General features: G+C 40.7%; 1 protein-coding gene across 2 annotated transcripts; it reads left to right on the top strand.

Moving 5' to 3' along the window:
- The first annotated feature begins 1,195 nt into the window (after nucleotides 1-1,195).
- Nucleotides 1,196-15,934, top strand: lhx6a (LIM homeobox 6a). 2 transcript variants are annotated; one of them, XM_076284505.1, is made up of 9 exons: nucleotides 1,196-1,738; nucleotides 2,542-2,613; nucleotides 2,962-3,147; nucleotides 4,208-4,329; nucleotides 10,960-11,177; nucleotides 11,693-11,793; nucleotides 12,436-12,531; nucleotides 12,859-13,033; nucleotides 13,542-15,934. In XM_076284505.1, the coding sequence occupies exons 1-9, from the start codon at nucleotides 1,661-1,663 to the stop codon at nucleotides 13,619-13,621; spliced, it is 1,128 nt and encodes a 375-aa protein (XP_076140620.1). In that variant the 5' UTR covers nucleotides 1,196-1,660; the 3' UTR covers nucleotides 13,622-15,934. The 2 variants fall into 2 exon arrangements, with proteins under 2 accessions (XP_076140620.1, XP_076140619.1); XM_076284504.1 differs by having other exon boundaries at nucleotides 10,957-11,177.
- The last annotated feature ends 757 nt before the right edge of the window (nucleotides 15,935-16,691 follow it).

The following is a 16,691-nucleotide window of genomic DNA, read 5'->3' as shown; positions in this document are numbered from 1 at the left end:
ATGTGATTAAATAGGCTAAAAATGTAATAAACACAAAATTGCATTTTGGGAAACGTTTGTTAAAATACATAAACGTCGCTCAAAAATAAACTATGTAGCCTAAGCCTAAACAGTGATTTCTTAAAGAGAAATTAGCTTACATAAATTAAACGGAGTTTAATAATTGTCTGCTACTGACCACAGGTTAATACACTCACATGGCCCTATTTTGATGTGTTAATCGAAAGATAAATACTGAACTGATTGTCCTTAATGTTAGGCTTAATCACCGATAGTTAGGCTAAATATTTAATGCACATATAATGTAGTGTGAGTGTTTTGTTTTTTTTGTCCTTTTGTTCTATTTAGAAAAAAATGGGAGTTTGAATAATATACCCTAGACTGCAAACCGGTGGAAATGCAAAGCCTATAGACGGACATAGCTAGGGGCTGCCTGCCACAAGTTAATTGAGTGGAACACAATAAGCATATTTATTAATTGCAACATAAAACATAGGCCTAACTAATCAGCGGGAAAATAATCGTGAATTTATTTAGGCCACTTACGGACTTTCGGTATGTTCATATTTCAACAACAAACAGGAAAGTATGGGTTTAGGCCTAATACGGCCTAAATTGTCGACGCTTTGTTAATAGCCTAAATAATCCAGACAATAGTCACATCTTAAAGCTTCCAGTTGATGCAAACTGTCATAACTGACAGTCAGCATAGCAGATATTGGGTGTATTTTGTTTGTTTTATTAAATACTTGGTTATATTCCTTTATTTTCAAACGTGATGTGTAAGATAGGCCTATACTATATCCTTCCCAAGACAGTTCTTTTCTGTTTGTCAAAAACACCATTGCGGTTTGTAAGATTTATTTAAGCCTGTTCACGAAATATTCCTTATTTTCATAATAATTCATCCAAATATAGCGTCGTTTTTCAGTCTCCCATCTCTCCTCTGTAGATGAGTAATTTCACTCCTTAGCATACAGGCTATAGCGCATGTGAATTAAGGACACGGCTACGCTGAAAAGTTGTATTATATCTCAAGATACGGTGTGGCGCACCTCCATATTGAAGTCCTTACTCTAGCTGTTGAAGTCGTAACCATAAGCCAGTGCCTCGTGCAATAAGTTTGCCCTCCCCCTGATTCACGGGGCGCGCGACTGAACTTTCACTACAGTTGCGCAGAGGGAAGGTAGGCAACGTCCTGACCAACTCACGCTCCTATGAGCAGATTGGGAGCAGACCTGCCAGCCCCTCAATTTCATCTACTTCCTGTAGTCAGCAATTCCATCCCAAAAGAGGGAAAAAAGTGGAAGGAAGAATTTGACTAACAGTTCTAAATAAGGCGCCCCGAGGAACAGCATACACTTGGCCGTCTTCGCTTCTGCTCATACAAGTCTAGCGGTGTTTATGGCGGACTATCTCATTTTGTATATCGAGTAGCCTAAATATCGAGAGGTTGCCGTGCTTGACACAGAGTACGAAAGAGAGAGATTCGAGTTCCAAACCAATATAACCGCGTAGCTAAACAAAGATGCTTCGTGTGGAGGATTACGCATGGTGGTTTCCGTGAGTAAATCAGTAGCGTCGCGTGAAAGGGAGTCGACTTCAGCGTTTGATAAACTACCATACCATAAGCGACTGTCGTTTTTACTGGGCCTTTTTCATGTATTGGAAAAATGAGATTTTGGCCCCTCTATCAGAGGGAAATCAATTTCTATCCGAAGGAATTCCCACTAAACAGGTAATAATTATACGTAGATATTGGTAGGCTATTTCATGAAAAAACCTAGATAGAGTATGGTTACCACTTTCAACACAACCGCGTTGGCACTCATAGCTGGTAGCTAGTCATTGCTACAGTCATAACCTTAAAGTGTGCTAAAACAGTCATATAGTGTTTATCTGTTGTGGTATTGCTAAGAAATGCACGTAGTTTTAGGTGTTGTTTTATTTTAACCTAACGCATTGTCTTCATACTGATTCCAGAGCTGCATGAGAGTCATGTTTTTTCATCTTTAAAGTGATGTCACAGTAGTTGTGTACAAAGATCATCTGCAAGCCGTGTAAAACGTCGCTATTATGAATACTGTGATTTGTAGTCCACCCTCTTCACATGCCAAGTCTGCAGAGAAAAATTAGATTTTAATTACTGCCATTAAAAATCAAATTTGCAATTCTTTGGGTGGCTCGTTGCCTTTTCTGATTGACAGTTGAAATTGACACTCCGGATCCCTCTTATGGTGAGCATTTCAAGCTATTTGTAATTGCAGGTAGTTTTTTTTTCCTCAGCTGCCTGGATGGCGAGGAAAATACGATTACTTTAAGAGGCACGGGTTAAGTGTGAGGAAAAATCTATCCAAATTTAAATCGCTTCATTAGAAGTGGGGCTTTTGTTACGAGGTTTTAAATGCACAGTTTAAATCCGTTTTCATTGTTTTGGGCGCTTATATAGGCTAGTCCATGATGCTGGAGGGGTTTGGAAGGCTAATGTTTCTTGAGATGGAGCTGTGTGTTGACACTTTGCCGATGAATCCTGTCTTGTAGGTGATTTCTCCAGACTCACAGACTACACCGAGATCAACACGCTGTGTGGACTCCAAACAGGGACACACAATGGTAGGTAGTCTGTAAAACTTTTCTGACTTTTAAAAATGTTGATCCAGTTGTACGTTAGTTTGTGCAGTCGTTGATAGGCCCACAACTATTTGCATCTCTACTGTATGTTTTTGAGAAATGGTTTCAAGTCTGATAGCTTTTTAGGAAACAAAATGTGATTAGTGTATTGTCTAAAATAAATTGGAATGGTCACAGACTTTTTGCCGTCCACAAGGTCTCTTCATTGGCGTTTGTTTGTAGAATATAATCTTTATCCAGATTCAGACGGGTAGGGACACATTTATGCTTTATTAGGTTATCAAAGGACTATTTGGTCTGTAAAGAATTACCCCAATATTTAAATTGCAGTCACACTCCGACGGAGAATCACACAGATCGAATATGGAAAAAGATGACCCACGTTCATCTCCAAGTCCTCCGTCAACACCGTCCGTCTGCTCGCCCATATCCTCCTCCTCCTCCTCCGTGCCGTCCACGGGGAAGAACTTGTGCGCAAGCTGCGGGCTGGAGATTCTAGATAGATATCTGCTCAAGGTAAGTAGGCTACAAGTTGGAACGGACGCGCGACGCATCCTTAATTTGCTTCTAAAAAGCCATTTTACGCACGCTAAAACGCAATGCCGTATCTGTAACAGCAATAAAAGAGAATTTACTATGTAAGACAATTTGGCATTGTATACCATATGTTCAGATGTTGGTATTTACACCAGTTCCTGACTCGCGTGCAGTCGCGTGCTGAAAAGTTAAACAAGCGGGTGTGTTTTGCAGGAAGTGTGTGCTACTTAACGGTGATGATTATGAGTTCGCTATCTATTTGCTATTTGTTTATCTAAGAGGGAAACTAACTCACACGAGACATGTGGGATCTATCTTATCTGAACAATATGACACTTCGAGACTCCTCATCCGGCTAGAAGTCATTGTTTTATGTTAATGACTGTTTAAAAGCTGGAAAGTAATTGTGCTCCGCGCAGTGTCTCTGATGTAAAAAATGCAGGGCAGTCTAGCTTTGCCCTTGAAATGTGACATGGGAGAAAGTCAATTGAAGTTTGACAACGACATAAAAAAAATGCTGTTATATAGCCTGCCTCCCCATGGAAACAAACACCACAAATTTATTTTTTGTTTAAACGAATAGCTTACGTGTGTGTTAAAGATGTTTAGCCAATTGCAGTCCACAGAGCTCCAGGAAATACTCGTAACCGTAGTTTATATCAAAACAGGCGACAGTGACACTATTAAAATATAAATTCAACTGATAGGCCTACATTGATGAATAAGCTGTCGAAATATTTTTTGCTGTGTTGACTGCGCTGTAGCGTAAGCTACTTTGCGTTGTCATTGTGGTAGGCCTAAAATGTTTTACGCAAAATGTTGTCAGTTAACTGTATAACCTATTATTCTGTATATCCAATTTTCTAATGCCCATTTTAGATATGGTATGACAATATTATTATAGGCCCTATTCTGGGTGGTCAGACTTTTCAGATCTCAGGTAGCTTTTACGATATAGTAGGCTTTTGCGGTGTTGTTTTTTAACTAATTTATTTTAGACTATAAACTTATACCTGTTTGGCAATTTTATTCTTTTCAGGTGAATAACTTAATTTGGCATGTAAGGTGTCTGGAATGTTCCGTCTGCAGGACGTCATTGCGTCAACACAGCAGCTGCTACATCAAAAACAAAGAAATCTTCTGTAAAATGGATTATTTCAGGTAGGGTAAGTTTTTCACTTTGCTTTCATTATTGGGGTCAGTGTCTGTGAACGCTTGTTTTTATGTCACCCGGAATCACCCGGAGTTTTGCAATATTTAAAATTTTCTTATTTCCAAACTTAATTTTCATAAGTTCCAAACGTCAACACGTGGTCTTTTTTGTGCCAAAGTCAAAGACAGAAATATGCAATATCGAATATTTTGTAGGCCTGCCATTTCTATTACAGGCCCATTACATTTATAATGTGCTGAACTGAGTATATAATCAAATAGGCTTCACTTTCATAGGCTATTTTAAGGAACAAATTATGAAAACATAACATTAGGCTATAATATTGTATGTGTATTGTACTTCTCCCCAATTGATTGTAAACACCAAAATATTTTTCATAAATTCTGTTCATACTAAATTAGCCTACTTTGTATTACTTTGCAGACTTAAGTGATGTTTTTCAGACATTACCGTTAAATGACCCTATTGTGTAGGCTAATCACCTCTGTAGGGTCACCTTCAAAGACGTTTAAAATGACCAAGCAGTCCTCAAGCAGCAGTGATATCTTTTCCGTGTAGTTTGCAAGTTATGCAAACTCTGGTGGTGATTGTAATGATAACAGATAATGAAAACAAATAGACTCTACTATTCTTTACTATTCTGTACTATTCTTTCAAAAACATCTGTCATAATTTTAAAAAAGAACAGTTCAAAGAAACATAATTGTCACTAGCAGTGTAAATTGACTTTGAAATTATTATTTTGTTTAAGATAACCAAGGAATGGCCTACATTTGATTGAAACCCAATAAAACCTAACCCCTTAGAAAAACATTTTGCTTCTGCCAAACCTACACATGGCATTATGTTCTGTGGAGGGTGGCGAGTGGGACTGCTATGAGACAGCAAAGCTGTGAAATCTCATTCAGGATGTGGGGGCTACACTGGCTCATGATTGCGAAGCACTCATCACAGCCCCTGAATAGAATCGCTCGCGAATTGGCCAGCCTTCACTGTTCATTCACCCTGTCAATGTGAAGTGACTGGTTCTTTAAAGTCAATACTCAGAATTTTAGGAGAACGTTTGTTTTCCACGTTAGGCCAATAAGCTGAAGTGATGCTTCACAAGATGTCTTATCAAAGGCCAGCTTCTCAAAGGGACAGCGAGACTGTTTGGATGCTAACATCAGCTCGCTACCCATTGGTCCCAGACATCCATTTATTAGATTGATTAAAGCGGCCATGGAGAATAAGTGTCAGCTGAAATAGTCGACATGGCGTGAGCGTGAACACCAGCAAGTGGCTGTGGGATGCACTCTGACGGCTCAGCTGTTATCAAATTTAATTGATATTTTGATTTACAATATCTTCAATTATATCACTCAGGGCACTTTGAAATATAGTTACAGAAGTGTTTTTGAAAGGGCTTGTATACAGTTTGATTTATCATTTATATATTATATAATCATGATGTTACAGATATTTTCCTCATAAACTATACCCATGTGGTGAGTTAAGGTATAGTTTCATTATTTAAAAAATACAAAACCGATTATAGAAACACAACCTTTCTGTTGTACTTAGTATCTTCATTATTCATTTTATAAGAGGATATTTCTTTACGTTTTACAATTATGGAACATAGCTCCACCTTTTGCTACCATACAGCTACAAACAAATAGACACCATGAATAAATACAAAAGCACACATTTTTGCATTAAATTGTATTAATGTTCGACAACTTTCAAAGCCAAACGAGCCCTTTTTAGAAGAGATGTATTTTTCTCTATTTAAAAAAAAAAATCTCCACCAAAAAGTACGGCACTGTGAATCAAGTAGCTAGTTCCATCGTATTTTGAAGTACACTGAGCTTTTTTAAAAACCCTCTAAAACCTGCCTTTATACAGTGTAGCTCTTGTAATATTTTTTTTGACCAATGTGGAGTATCGTGCCATCATGGGAACCGTACTATAGGCAAAACTGTGATTGACTGTGTAATGCATTCATGTAGACAAGGGCAAAGGGGGGCTGTAATAGCTTCAAGGTTGAGAGCGAGCCAGGGCGCTCTCTCCCTCCCTCTCTCTCTCTCTTCTGCGGCAGCCCGTGGAAGGGAAAGCAACACCTGAGCCCTGGCCAGACCAGAGGGGAGAGAGGGAGGGGAGGGGGACGCGAGTGGCCCAGCTCAGCCCCCCCCCAACACTCTGCTCCTCTGCCCACTCCTTAAAACAGGATGCGGGGGAGAGCTCAAAGAGCTGCCTGGTAGGAGTGGTGTGTGTGCGTGATAGAGGGAGAGAGCACGAGCCAGACAGGATGGTCTTAAGGCCTGGAGGACAGTGTTTTTCTTGAGGTCAGCAGAGGGAGAGAGATGTAGAGAGAGAGAGAGAGAGATGTAGAGAGAAAGGAAGAAGAGAAAGCGTGAGGGAGAAAGGGAGAGCGAGCTCGGTGTCTGTCTATGGCTTAGGCAGTGTCCAGCAGCTGAGGTTTCTAAGCGTCCGCAGTTCGAGGCTGATGGTTATTCTGGGTTGTCAGCACCATCTCTCAGCGTGGTTGCCTTCAGCCTGGGGGTGCGGATGGCCTGCAAGCTGCATGTGTGCCGAGTCTCCTGTGGTGCTTGGACACTGCTGGGTTTGATGGAGGGATGGAGGCGTTTTTTTCTCTCTCTCTCTCTCTCTCTCTCTCTCTCTCTCCCTCTCTTTCTCTTTCTCTGTCTTCCTGGCTGTAAACTCCTGGCCCCTTTTGTCGCATTGACTTGTTTATTAACACAGTTCTCATTATGACTCACTGAGGTTCACAAGTCCCCAAGTCAGATGGGGAAAGTCAGTAAACTGTGTTGTATCTTCATCCATCTTGAGGTCCATATTGCTTTCAACTTTTCCACACTAGATTTCTTGATGAAATGTAAAAATGATTATCAGTTGAGTAATGTTTTTTGTTAGAGTAGAAATGCTAAGGGTATGCTCAGCTTTCATATCTCATGTAACATTTTATGCACATTTATTGCCTAGAGCCAGAATGCAAATAGTAAAAAAAAATGCAAAAAATACATAAGATTGTTAGTGTTTGTGTTGTTGAATAGCGACTGGATTTAATATTAAGTAAATGGTAACATTGTCAGACAGAGTTCTACACAGGCAATTTGAATGTGTTGATATTGTATTGATCTGAGAGCAAAGTGTAAAGGGGAAAAAAGCTATCAAAGAGATACTCATTTGTGACGTTTAAATTCATGCAATTATGATGCCTAAGGACATTTATTCACATAGTTTGGAATGGCAAGCAGTTTCTCAGCACATCACTGACAGGAGATATGCCACCAGGCTGAAAGCGATTAGAAGTTCTAACATGCATGTGATACGAAACTGAGCCACGATCACTGTTGCTTGTGTTATATCATTTAAAAATGATAAAATATAATTGAGATACCTTCTTTTTAATGTACGTTGTATAACACATTTTATGAACATCTATAGAAAATGTGGCTTATACAGCAATATAGATTGGGGACCAATCAGACCAGTACTGTAAGGAATTCTATATGTGTCTTTGGGCAAAAAGAATCTAATTTCTGTCAATCTCCGGTCTCTCTTTAGACTGACAGTTGACCTAATGGGCCATAATTGCAGGAAATCAAAGCAAGTTTACTCTGTTTTGCCGAGTTGGAGAAGGTTGGGGGGCACCTGAAGCAAACTAGTCAGTGCTGTAGCTAAAACCTTGTTAGGCAAGAAAAGAGGGGGGGAAAAGGAATGGTTAGGATCCTAGAGTCTGGCCGGCCACACAGGAAGTTGCAAAGCACTGCTAATCAGAGGTACCCTGGGATGCTGACACGGTAACCTGAGCGGGCTTGCATGGTGCTCAGACTGGCAGAGGAGAGCGAGAGAGAGAATAGGGGGCGGGGGGGGGGGGGGGGTGATGGAAATGATGAGCACTATAGCCCAGACTCTTTCATCAAGCCTCCGAGGCACACTGATGAGGTTTTAACTGAACTCTTGCTTGTTCAGTTCTTCTCCTTCTTTTCCCTTCTCACTTTCACTAGCGTCCCCCCTCTCTCTCTCTCTCTCTCTCTCTCTCTCTCTCTCTCTCTATCTATCTATCTATCTATCTATCTATCTATCTATCTATCTCTTTCTGTCTTGTGCCATCTTTATTACTTTCTTTTTTTTGCATTCAGTTGCAAAGGTTGGTTGTTGCTGATTTAAAGAGGTCTGCTTCCAAGAAGGCTTATATGATATATGGGTCCTTGTGATACTATGGGAATTTATCTCTTAAATGTTCACATCAATAGTGCACATGGAAATGGATGTCAGGTCCTAGCACACTTGTGGTTCAAAAATGACTACGGTGACTTAATCTGACAATCTGAGTAGTAGGCTACCTGCCCAGCTGGTCTGTGTAGGCCTACACAACTAACTTCTGTCGGTACAGTAGTACGCTACAGTCCACACAAATACCCGGATCAAACCGCCTCTCTTTCAGAACAGATTTACATGGGATTACAGAATTCCCAGAGCATATCAAAATTAATCTGCAAATTATGTACCTCTTGAAAAGCCATTCTTCTGGACTGTAGGTGAATTACCCCAGGACTGGGGAAACGCTTTGTGGGCAGGACCCCCACCCCCACCCACCCACCCACCCCTCTCTCTCTCTCACTCTCTCACTCTCTCTCTCTCTCTCACTCTCACTCTCACTCACACACATACATACACACATATACCCCTGCCCCCCCCAGGAGTATTGCGAGGCTGTGGGACAGAAGTAAATCCAGAATAAACACCAGGTTTTTGAGCGCGGGGGCACAATCAGACACGCACTGAAGTCGAGCCTTAAGAAGAAACAAAAATCCCCCTTTTCTTTGAGTTTTCCCCCACTCTCTCTCTCTCTCATTGGGTTTTTGTGGCAGACAGGCTGTGGCGAAAGATTACGGAGCTGTTCCACAACGTTTCTCTCTAAACAATCCTTCTGAAATGCATCATTACTCATATGCTGTATTCCCGCTTTTGGACTGACATTTGTCAGAGTGTGATTAGCAGAGTACACAGAGAGCTTCGCAATGATTTGCAGGAGCTTAATGGAGATTTTGTACACTCCACACTGCACACAAGACAGAATAATAGTTAAGATATTTAAGTGTGTATAGTATTATCATGGTTTTTGTGCTGTAAGCAGTTTTTATAGAGATTTGAAACAAAAAAAAAAGCACCCTCTGGGTGTATCGTTGAAATTCTGTTTGTACAATTCTTTTGAAAACGCTATGGGTTTGCTGGTATTTGCAGTTGCGATTTCAATGTAGTGCAGGATTTTTAACTTGTGAACGAGATATGCTATCTGACGTCTTAAATTAAAGCTTTGAATGTATTGCAATCGTTAAATAATATAATTCCTCATCATTTTATAATGTCTGCTCTGCATATGATTTGCATAAGTGAAACAGCATGAAGGAAAATCCATGTGTCCTGATGAATTAAACTTGATTGCATCCTGGGGAGTCCTCAGATCAGTCCCTGTTGCATATTTTGTTACCAAGAGCAGCATACTGCCTAACCTAAAATATCTCTAAATATACTCCATTATTGTCAATTCTAAGGATGTTGATCTGTTGCAATTAAAGTCCTTATATTGAGACAAATAACATTTAAGCCTGCCTTCTAGTCACTGCATTTTATTGTTAGTTTAATTGCCTGCAGAGATGTGTTTTGTATGGTAAAATACTTTGTAAAGTAAGACAAGATAATTTATGTATTGATTGAGGCCATACAAAGTAGCCTTGTGGATTTCAGCTAACTGGATCTGTTTATGGTAAGACTGTGGATGTATCTGGCCATATGCTACATGAAAAAAAAACTTCTATTAATCAAGATATGAGTCTTGTGCAGCATGTAGTAAAATGTCAGGCCCTGATGTGTTTCTAGTGGTGAAATACACTCTAAAAGCTGTTCCCCCAAACCATCCGTTTCAGAGAACTGGTGTGTCTTAGAAGCAGTCTCAGCCAAACAGGGAAATAAACATGCCATGGGCACAAGACAGAATCGTTACGAAAATGATATAAAATAAAAGAAAGTATCAATGATGAATAGTCAGGATGGCATGTTTTTTTGTCAAATTGCTCCACAGTTTGTGAGAAATTTCTGAATTATGCACATCCCACCTGTAAAAACATTGGTTGTCTAAGGCTATTTATAGCATCTCTGTAAAGCAGTGAACAGGAATATTGCATGCCATGTCTAAAGTTCTGCATTATTCACTGATGACTGGCTTTGCTTTGAATAAGAAAGGGTGAATGCTTTCAGTGCCTGCCATGCATCTTCAGGGTAAAAATAACTTCATTCAAAGATAATTATGCTATCAAATTTGTAGTAGTATACAATGAATTCTATTTGCAACTGCATTGTGTTCATGAAATATGCAGATCAATTACAGCACAATGTATAAATGATCATTTAGGTACATTTGTTTAAATTCTATTGTGTGTGTGTGTGTGTGTGTGTGTATGTGTGTGTGTGTGTGTGTGTGTATAAAGATATTATCCTTATCTTGTCTGTATTGCATACTGCTTAGTGAATTATCTTCTGTATGTTGCGGATATTCCTCCGCAGTTGAGCATTGATGCCCTGTGGCCTCTTTCTTTCTCTCACAGTAGGTTTGGTACGAAGTGTGCCCGGTGCGGTCGGCAGATCTACGCCAGCGACTGGGTGCGGCGTGCCAGGGGCAATGCCTACCACCTGGCCTGCTTCGCCTGCTTCTCCTGCAAGAGGCAGCTGTCCACAGGCGAAGAGTTTGGTCTGGTGGAGGAGAAGGTGCTCTGTCGGATCCACTACGACACCATGGTGGAAAACCTCAAGCGTGCCGCGGAGACCGGTGAGGGAGCTGCTCTGACGCTCACGCTGTTTAACAGCAAATCCCCTGGAGGTTTCAGGTGGATGTCAGCACTGCTGACATGTAACACGCAGGGAGAGCATAGACCGTTTTGGCCCTAGTTTAAATGACTCAGTCAATTAACTAATCTATTGTGTGGTGTGTACATTGAGCTCACCCACTGATCTTGCTCATGGTATTAAATTAGCAAATAAGTTTTGCCTCATTAATAGATTAGCTTTAATTAGACTTTGCACTTTGTTTGCCTGTCATGTACATTAGGGCCCTTTAAGTGCTATACTCTCTCTCTGCTCTGGTGAAACGGGTGCAGAGTAAGAGTAAGCATTGAAATGAAATGATCCTCCACTGATTCATATCACTTGTAGTTCTATTTGCTTGCTCCTATTTTGCGGAATGTGATGAATGTAAGACACTTTCTTAGTGCTACTTAAACCCCTGCTTGTAGATTGAGCATTAAAATCCTTGACCATCTCTCTCGCTCTCTTTTTTTTTTTCAGGCAGCGGACTCACTTTGGAAGGGGCGGTACCATCCGAGCAGGACAGCCAACCAAAGCCAGCCAAAAGGGCGCGTACCTCTTTTACGGCAGAGCAACTTCAGGTGCGTCACTCATGGTTGGCAGGGCAGTAAATGGCTGCCTGTGATTGTTGCGGTCGGCTCCATCTGTTATCAAAACTCTCATGCGCACCATCCATAAAAATTCAAGCAGGTAACACCACGGCTTGCCTTTTAGCCTTTGTTCTCACATCAAACACTCTTGTGCTGGTGCTGCAGCCAGTGGGAGTGTTAGACGGTTGGGGTTTTCCAGCAGATGCTTAATCCCTCTGCAAACTGCCGTCATTCTCTGCCATTACCATGTGTAAAAAGCAAATATAGGGCTCTTCTGAACATGTATTGTTTTGTTAATATGACACTCAATGAGTTTCTCTTTAAAATGACACCTGTAACAAATGTAAATGTTATGCATGTAATAACAATGTTACTAACATTTATCAACAAATTTATCAAGTTAATAAGTCAACATACACATTTGAACCAATAAACACACTAAATATTAACCAGTAAAAGCATCCTTATGGGAATTTACGTGATATTGACTAGTTTGCATTTTTGAATAGGGTCATGTCTATACTCATTACATACCATAGGAAACTACACCCCTGCCATACACACACAAAACACAAGCACACACACACGATGATTTTAGTAACATGGCCCACAACGTTCCCTCTCTTCTCCCAGGTGATGCAGGCTCAGTTTGCACAGGATAACAACCCTGACGCTCAGACCTTACAGAAGCTAGCAGACATGACTGGGCTTAGCAGACGCGTCATACAGGTAAAGGGATTCCCATGCAGCTCAGCCGCTGACACACTGAACTAGATTTGTGGTTTCATTGGTCTGGGGCAGTAATATACTTATGTACATACATGCATGTGGGCTTTGATTATGCCATGTGCTGATTATCTCATTCATTTTTCTGTCTTTCTCATCTGAACAATATGAGCATGTTTACTTGTTGCTACTTTTAAATATCTCTTTATATATATATATATATATATATATATACTTACTTAGATGTAGATATGTACTTCCATCCTATTTTCCTCCAAGGAAATTTGCATTACACGTCATGTGACAAGAGGTAATGTTGCATTTTTATAGGTTTGGTTTCAAAACTGCAGAGCAAGACATAAAAAGCACACCCCTCAGCACAGTGGGCCCCCCCAGGGTCACCCACAGGCGCGGATGCCCTCCTCCCTGCCTGACGAGCTTCATTACTCGCCCTTTGGAAGCCCAGAGAGGGCGCGCATGGTGGCCCTGCATGGATACATAGAGAGTGAGTGAAGGAGGATTCACACACCAGTCTCTCCTGTTGCAATTTGCACTATCTGGCTTTTTTTGGTGGAGATCTTATTGATGCATGGAACAGAGCTGGGGGGGGGGGGGGGTTGTAACAGTATTGCTGATTAAAGGTTTGATACTGTGGATTCTAAATTGTAAGCTTATTCTGTGCCTTATTATTTAAGATGAAATGTGCAAACAGCAATATATGAGCCAGTTGATTCTGATATTGACTTAACACCAAATCTCATTGTGTTTCCCTGTGCATTCAGCCTTCATGTTATCTACAAATAGAAATACTAAATATTTGGTATATTTGGCTTGTTTGACTAATTGCAAAATTTAACCTGATTCCATCCTAATTTAATTTTGGATTGAGAATCAAAGACATAACACATTTTATACAAACATTATAATGGAAATGTGTGTGAATCTGATGTGTGTCCATCATACTTGTCCTCAAGCTGACATATGTCGTTGTCCCACCCCGACCCCTTCTTTAGGTCACCCGTTCTCGGTGCTGACGTCGCAGGGCCTCCCCCATCAGGCTATGGCACTTCCTCAGCTTCCACTCAGCCGCTAACCCAGTCTGACGAAGCGACGCCGCATCGCGCCGCGCGACTCTACGCCACAGATGTTTATTCGCCCCAACCCCGAGGAGCCTGCCGCGCCTGGGAAGACGAGGACTCATTACCCCCACTTCATGTGTCCCATCTCACCTACGACCACCCAACGCCACGACTACCTAAAACCTATCGTGCTTGTGACCTCTGAACTACCCATGGAGGGACTATGCGTCCTCCCTCGGTTTTGTTATTGACGCAGTGCGGACTCGACCGTGACTGGTCAGACTTGGTTGAAAAAAAAATATCTGGAGACCCAGCGCTACGCATTTCAGGCAAAGAGGACTTCTTTTCCAGAGAGCCCCCAGGGACTGGACTCTTACTGAGCCTCGAGCCTCACTGATTCCCAAGCACACACTGTACCACATAATGACTCTTCTCATTGCTGCCAGAGCTCCCCCCCCCCCTCTCTCTCTCTGTAACACACACACACACATACACACTCTCTCACACCCATTTCTCTCTAACACACACCCATTTCACTTTGAGACCTTTCATGTGGAGAACTGTTTTTGGCCAAAATCAAAACAAAGGAATGTAGTGGTGCATCTCATGACGCCAAATGTTGCTGTGAAAAAAACAACGAAAGCACACAAAAGACAGAGAAAGGAATATCGCTAACTTAATTTGAGGACAGAAGTCAGGCTGTGAAGGTAAGATGTGTCCTCTTTTTGGCCAGTTGGAAAAGAAAATAAATGAAAACCTTTGGAAGTATTGTGTATTGATCAGAACTGTGTGTGTAGGGTTTGACATGGTTGGCTATCATCTCAGCACTTGACTGTATCAGCTCATTCACTGCTGATATTCACCTGTATTATCAATAGAAAACTATGCCACTGTCTGTTCAGTTTTGTTGTGAAAGAGAAAAAGTATTTATTGGAAACTGGTTAAAAAAAGCAGAAGAAGGTAGTGTTACCAAAACATAATACATGCAGTTTTCTTCCGTATTTCATAATTGCGTGATGCATACTTTTTTCCCCCAAATTATCATGATGGACAAGTGACAACCTCCCCACACAGTACTCTCTCCTTACATATGGCAGAGGTTAAGTGTGAAGATGCTTGTCTCCTGACTGTTTCCATTTTGTGGCTTTTTCTCTATTTGGCTGATGAGACTTTAATTGAATTGTTTACTGGGTTATCTTGGGAAATATCAAGGGTATCGGTAAAAGAAGAAGCAACTTGTCATACTGAATAGTACTGCGAAGAGTATTATAAGACAGCAATAGAGTCTAATCAAAGAATATTGAGCTTATTAAAAACACAACCCACAGTCTGTAAGAACATAAACACAGTGACCGCCATGTCTCGTCTTTTTTGTAATATCATTATCTATCTAGTTTGTACCTGTGGGATTTGTAGATGTGAAGTTATGTCCTACTCAACAAAGTTTATTCAGATATTTCACTCATTCAACAATGAATATTCAGACATTTCACTCCTTAACAATCTTAAGTCAGGGACATTGGTGCGATTTCATTTAACAAGTTATGTCAAAGTTAGTGAATCCGTTATTCAGTATTTATTGCAGAAAGGTTCTATTTTCGGCATGACAAGTGAGAGCATAATTTCTTTCATTATATATATATAATATAATGCATCATTAAGGTTTTTGCCAAGATTTTGAGAGGGAAACATGTCATGCCCTGTCACAAGAACAAAATAAAAGCATGTGGTGGGACACTGTGCAAAATTCAGAAACGGAGAGAAGGGGAAGGAGCGAGAAAGAGATCAGCTATCTACCCTCTTGAAAAAAATCCCTTAATGCAAGAGCTCTTCAAAAGTGTGTGTAAAAAGACAGTTACATGTAGAATGTACATGTAATCTCATGACTTTCGTGGTGTTATTATTTTTATTTTTTGCCAATATTTGCAGGGTGTATGTTCATGTGTCTGCCGTAATACCTGCAAGTGTGCCCCTCTTTATGTTGCCCAAAAAAGGGGAAAGGAAAATGTGGTACAATCCCTCCCAGACTGGGGCTGTAAATATGACTCTTAACCAGCCGAAGAGGTCCAGTCAGAACCTGAACTGTGAACTTTGTTTTGTTTTTTCGGCTGCCAGAATGATTCCGTGTTCCAGAGTGGAGTTGAGACCTCACGTTCTTGTATTTATTCAGGCAGGCAAAAACCTTCAAGCACTTTTTTTCCCCCTCTGAAATCGGCAACTCTGTAAAATTCTGCTAAAATTGTAAAAGGTGGAAGAAATCAAAATACAGACGTGTATGAAAAAGATGTTTTGTGTAATAAATGCAATAAATACTTTCAATTGCAAAATTTTTTCCATTGTTGTGCTTTAAAAAATACAAATCCAACAGTGCAGGGATTGAAAAGTGATGCAATTTACATCATTTTGTGGAAAATTCAAATTTCTGCACCATGATCCCTGTGTCTGTGTGCACACGTGTGCTGAGACGGTGTGTGTCTGTGTGATCAAGTGTATGTTCAGATGTCTCAGATTTTTGTTGGTGCGATATGTATATGCAGTATGTGTATGCAGGTGTGTGTGTGTGTGTGTGTGTGTGTGCTTGATGGAGGACAGGAAGCAATCACAGGCCAATGGCTGAGCTGGCAGGCGCTTTACGGGTCAGTGTGCGTAATAATGGCCCCGGTACTGATTCCACTGCCATCACATACAGGAAGTCACTGTCAGGCCGCATCACTGACCTGATCTCCCATCCCGGATTCTGTTTCAAAGAACACTGCAACGGAATTTCTTCTCTCCATATGCACACTGTATTGTGTACACACACACACACAAATACTCAAATGTGCTGCACAAATACAAACATGTATAATTGTGCATACACATTATGCACATTAACACAAATACACACAACACAATCACACTGAGAAAAGGAGTGCCTAAATTGTTATGCTGTCATTTTTAGCATAAAATATTCCCTCATTTTTAATCAAGACAACAAAAAAACAATAAGATTCTGTCTGCAATTGCACTGACCAATGACTTAAAAATATAGACTGGAGTGCAAAATAAACCAATCACCAGTCAGTACAACAAGTCAAAGGGGTT

The sequence above is a fragment of the Alosa pseudoharengus genome, unplaced genomic scaffold, assembly GCF_046254945.1.
Source record: "Alosa pseudoharengus isolate Yale_2024_CS ecotype anadromous, Long Island Sound unplaced genomic scaffold, YU_APseudo_1.1 YU_APseudo_1.1_scf_14, whole genome shotgun sequence".
NCBI classification, from domain to species: domain Eukaryota; kingdom Metazoa; phylum Chordata; class Actinopteri; order Clupeiformes; family Clupeidae; genus Alosa; species Alosa pseudoharengus.
This window is presented reverse-complemented; position numbering and strand designations above follow the sequence as displayed.

Coding starts and splice junctions, on each gene's coding strand:
- lhx6a (XM_076284504.1), top strand. CDS start 1,661: ATGTATTGGAAAAATGAGATTTTGGCCCCTCTATCAGAGGGAAATCAA. Junction 11,178..11,692: donor CAAGCGTGCCGCGGAGACCG/GTGAGGGAGCTG, acceptor TTTTTTTTTCAG/GCAGCGGACTCACTTTGGAA. Junction 13,034..13,541: donor CCTGCATGGATACATAGAGA/GTGAGTGAAGGA, acceptor CCCCTTCTTTAG/GTCACCCGTTCTCGGTGCTG.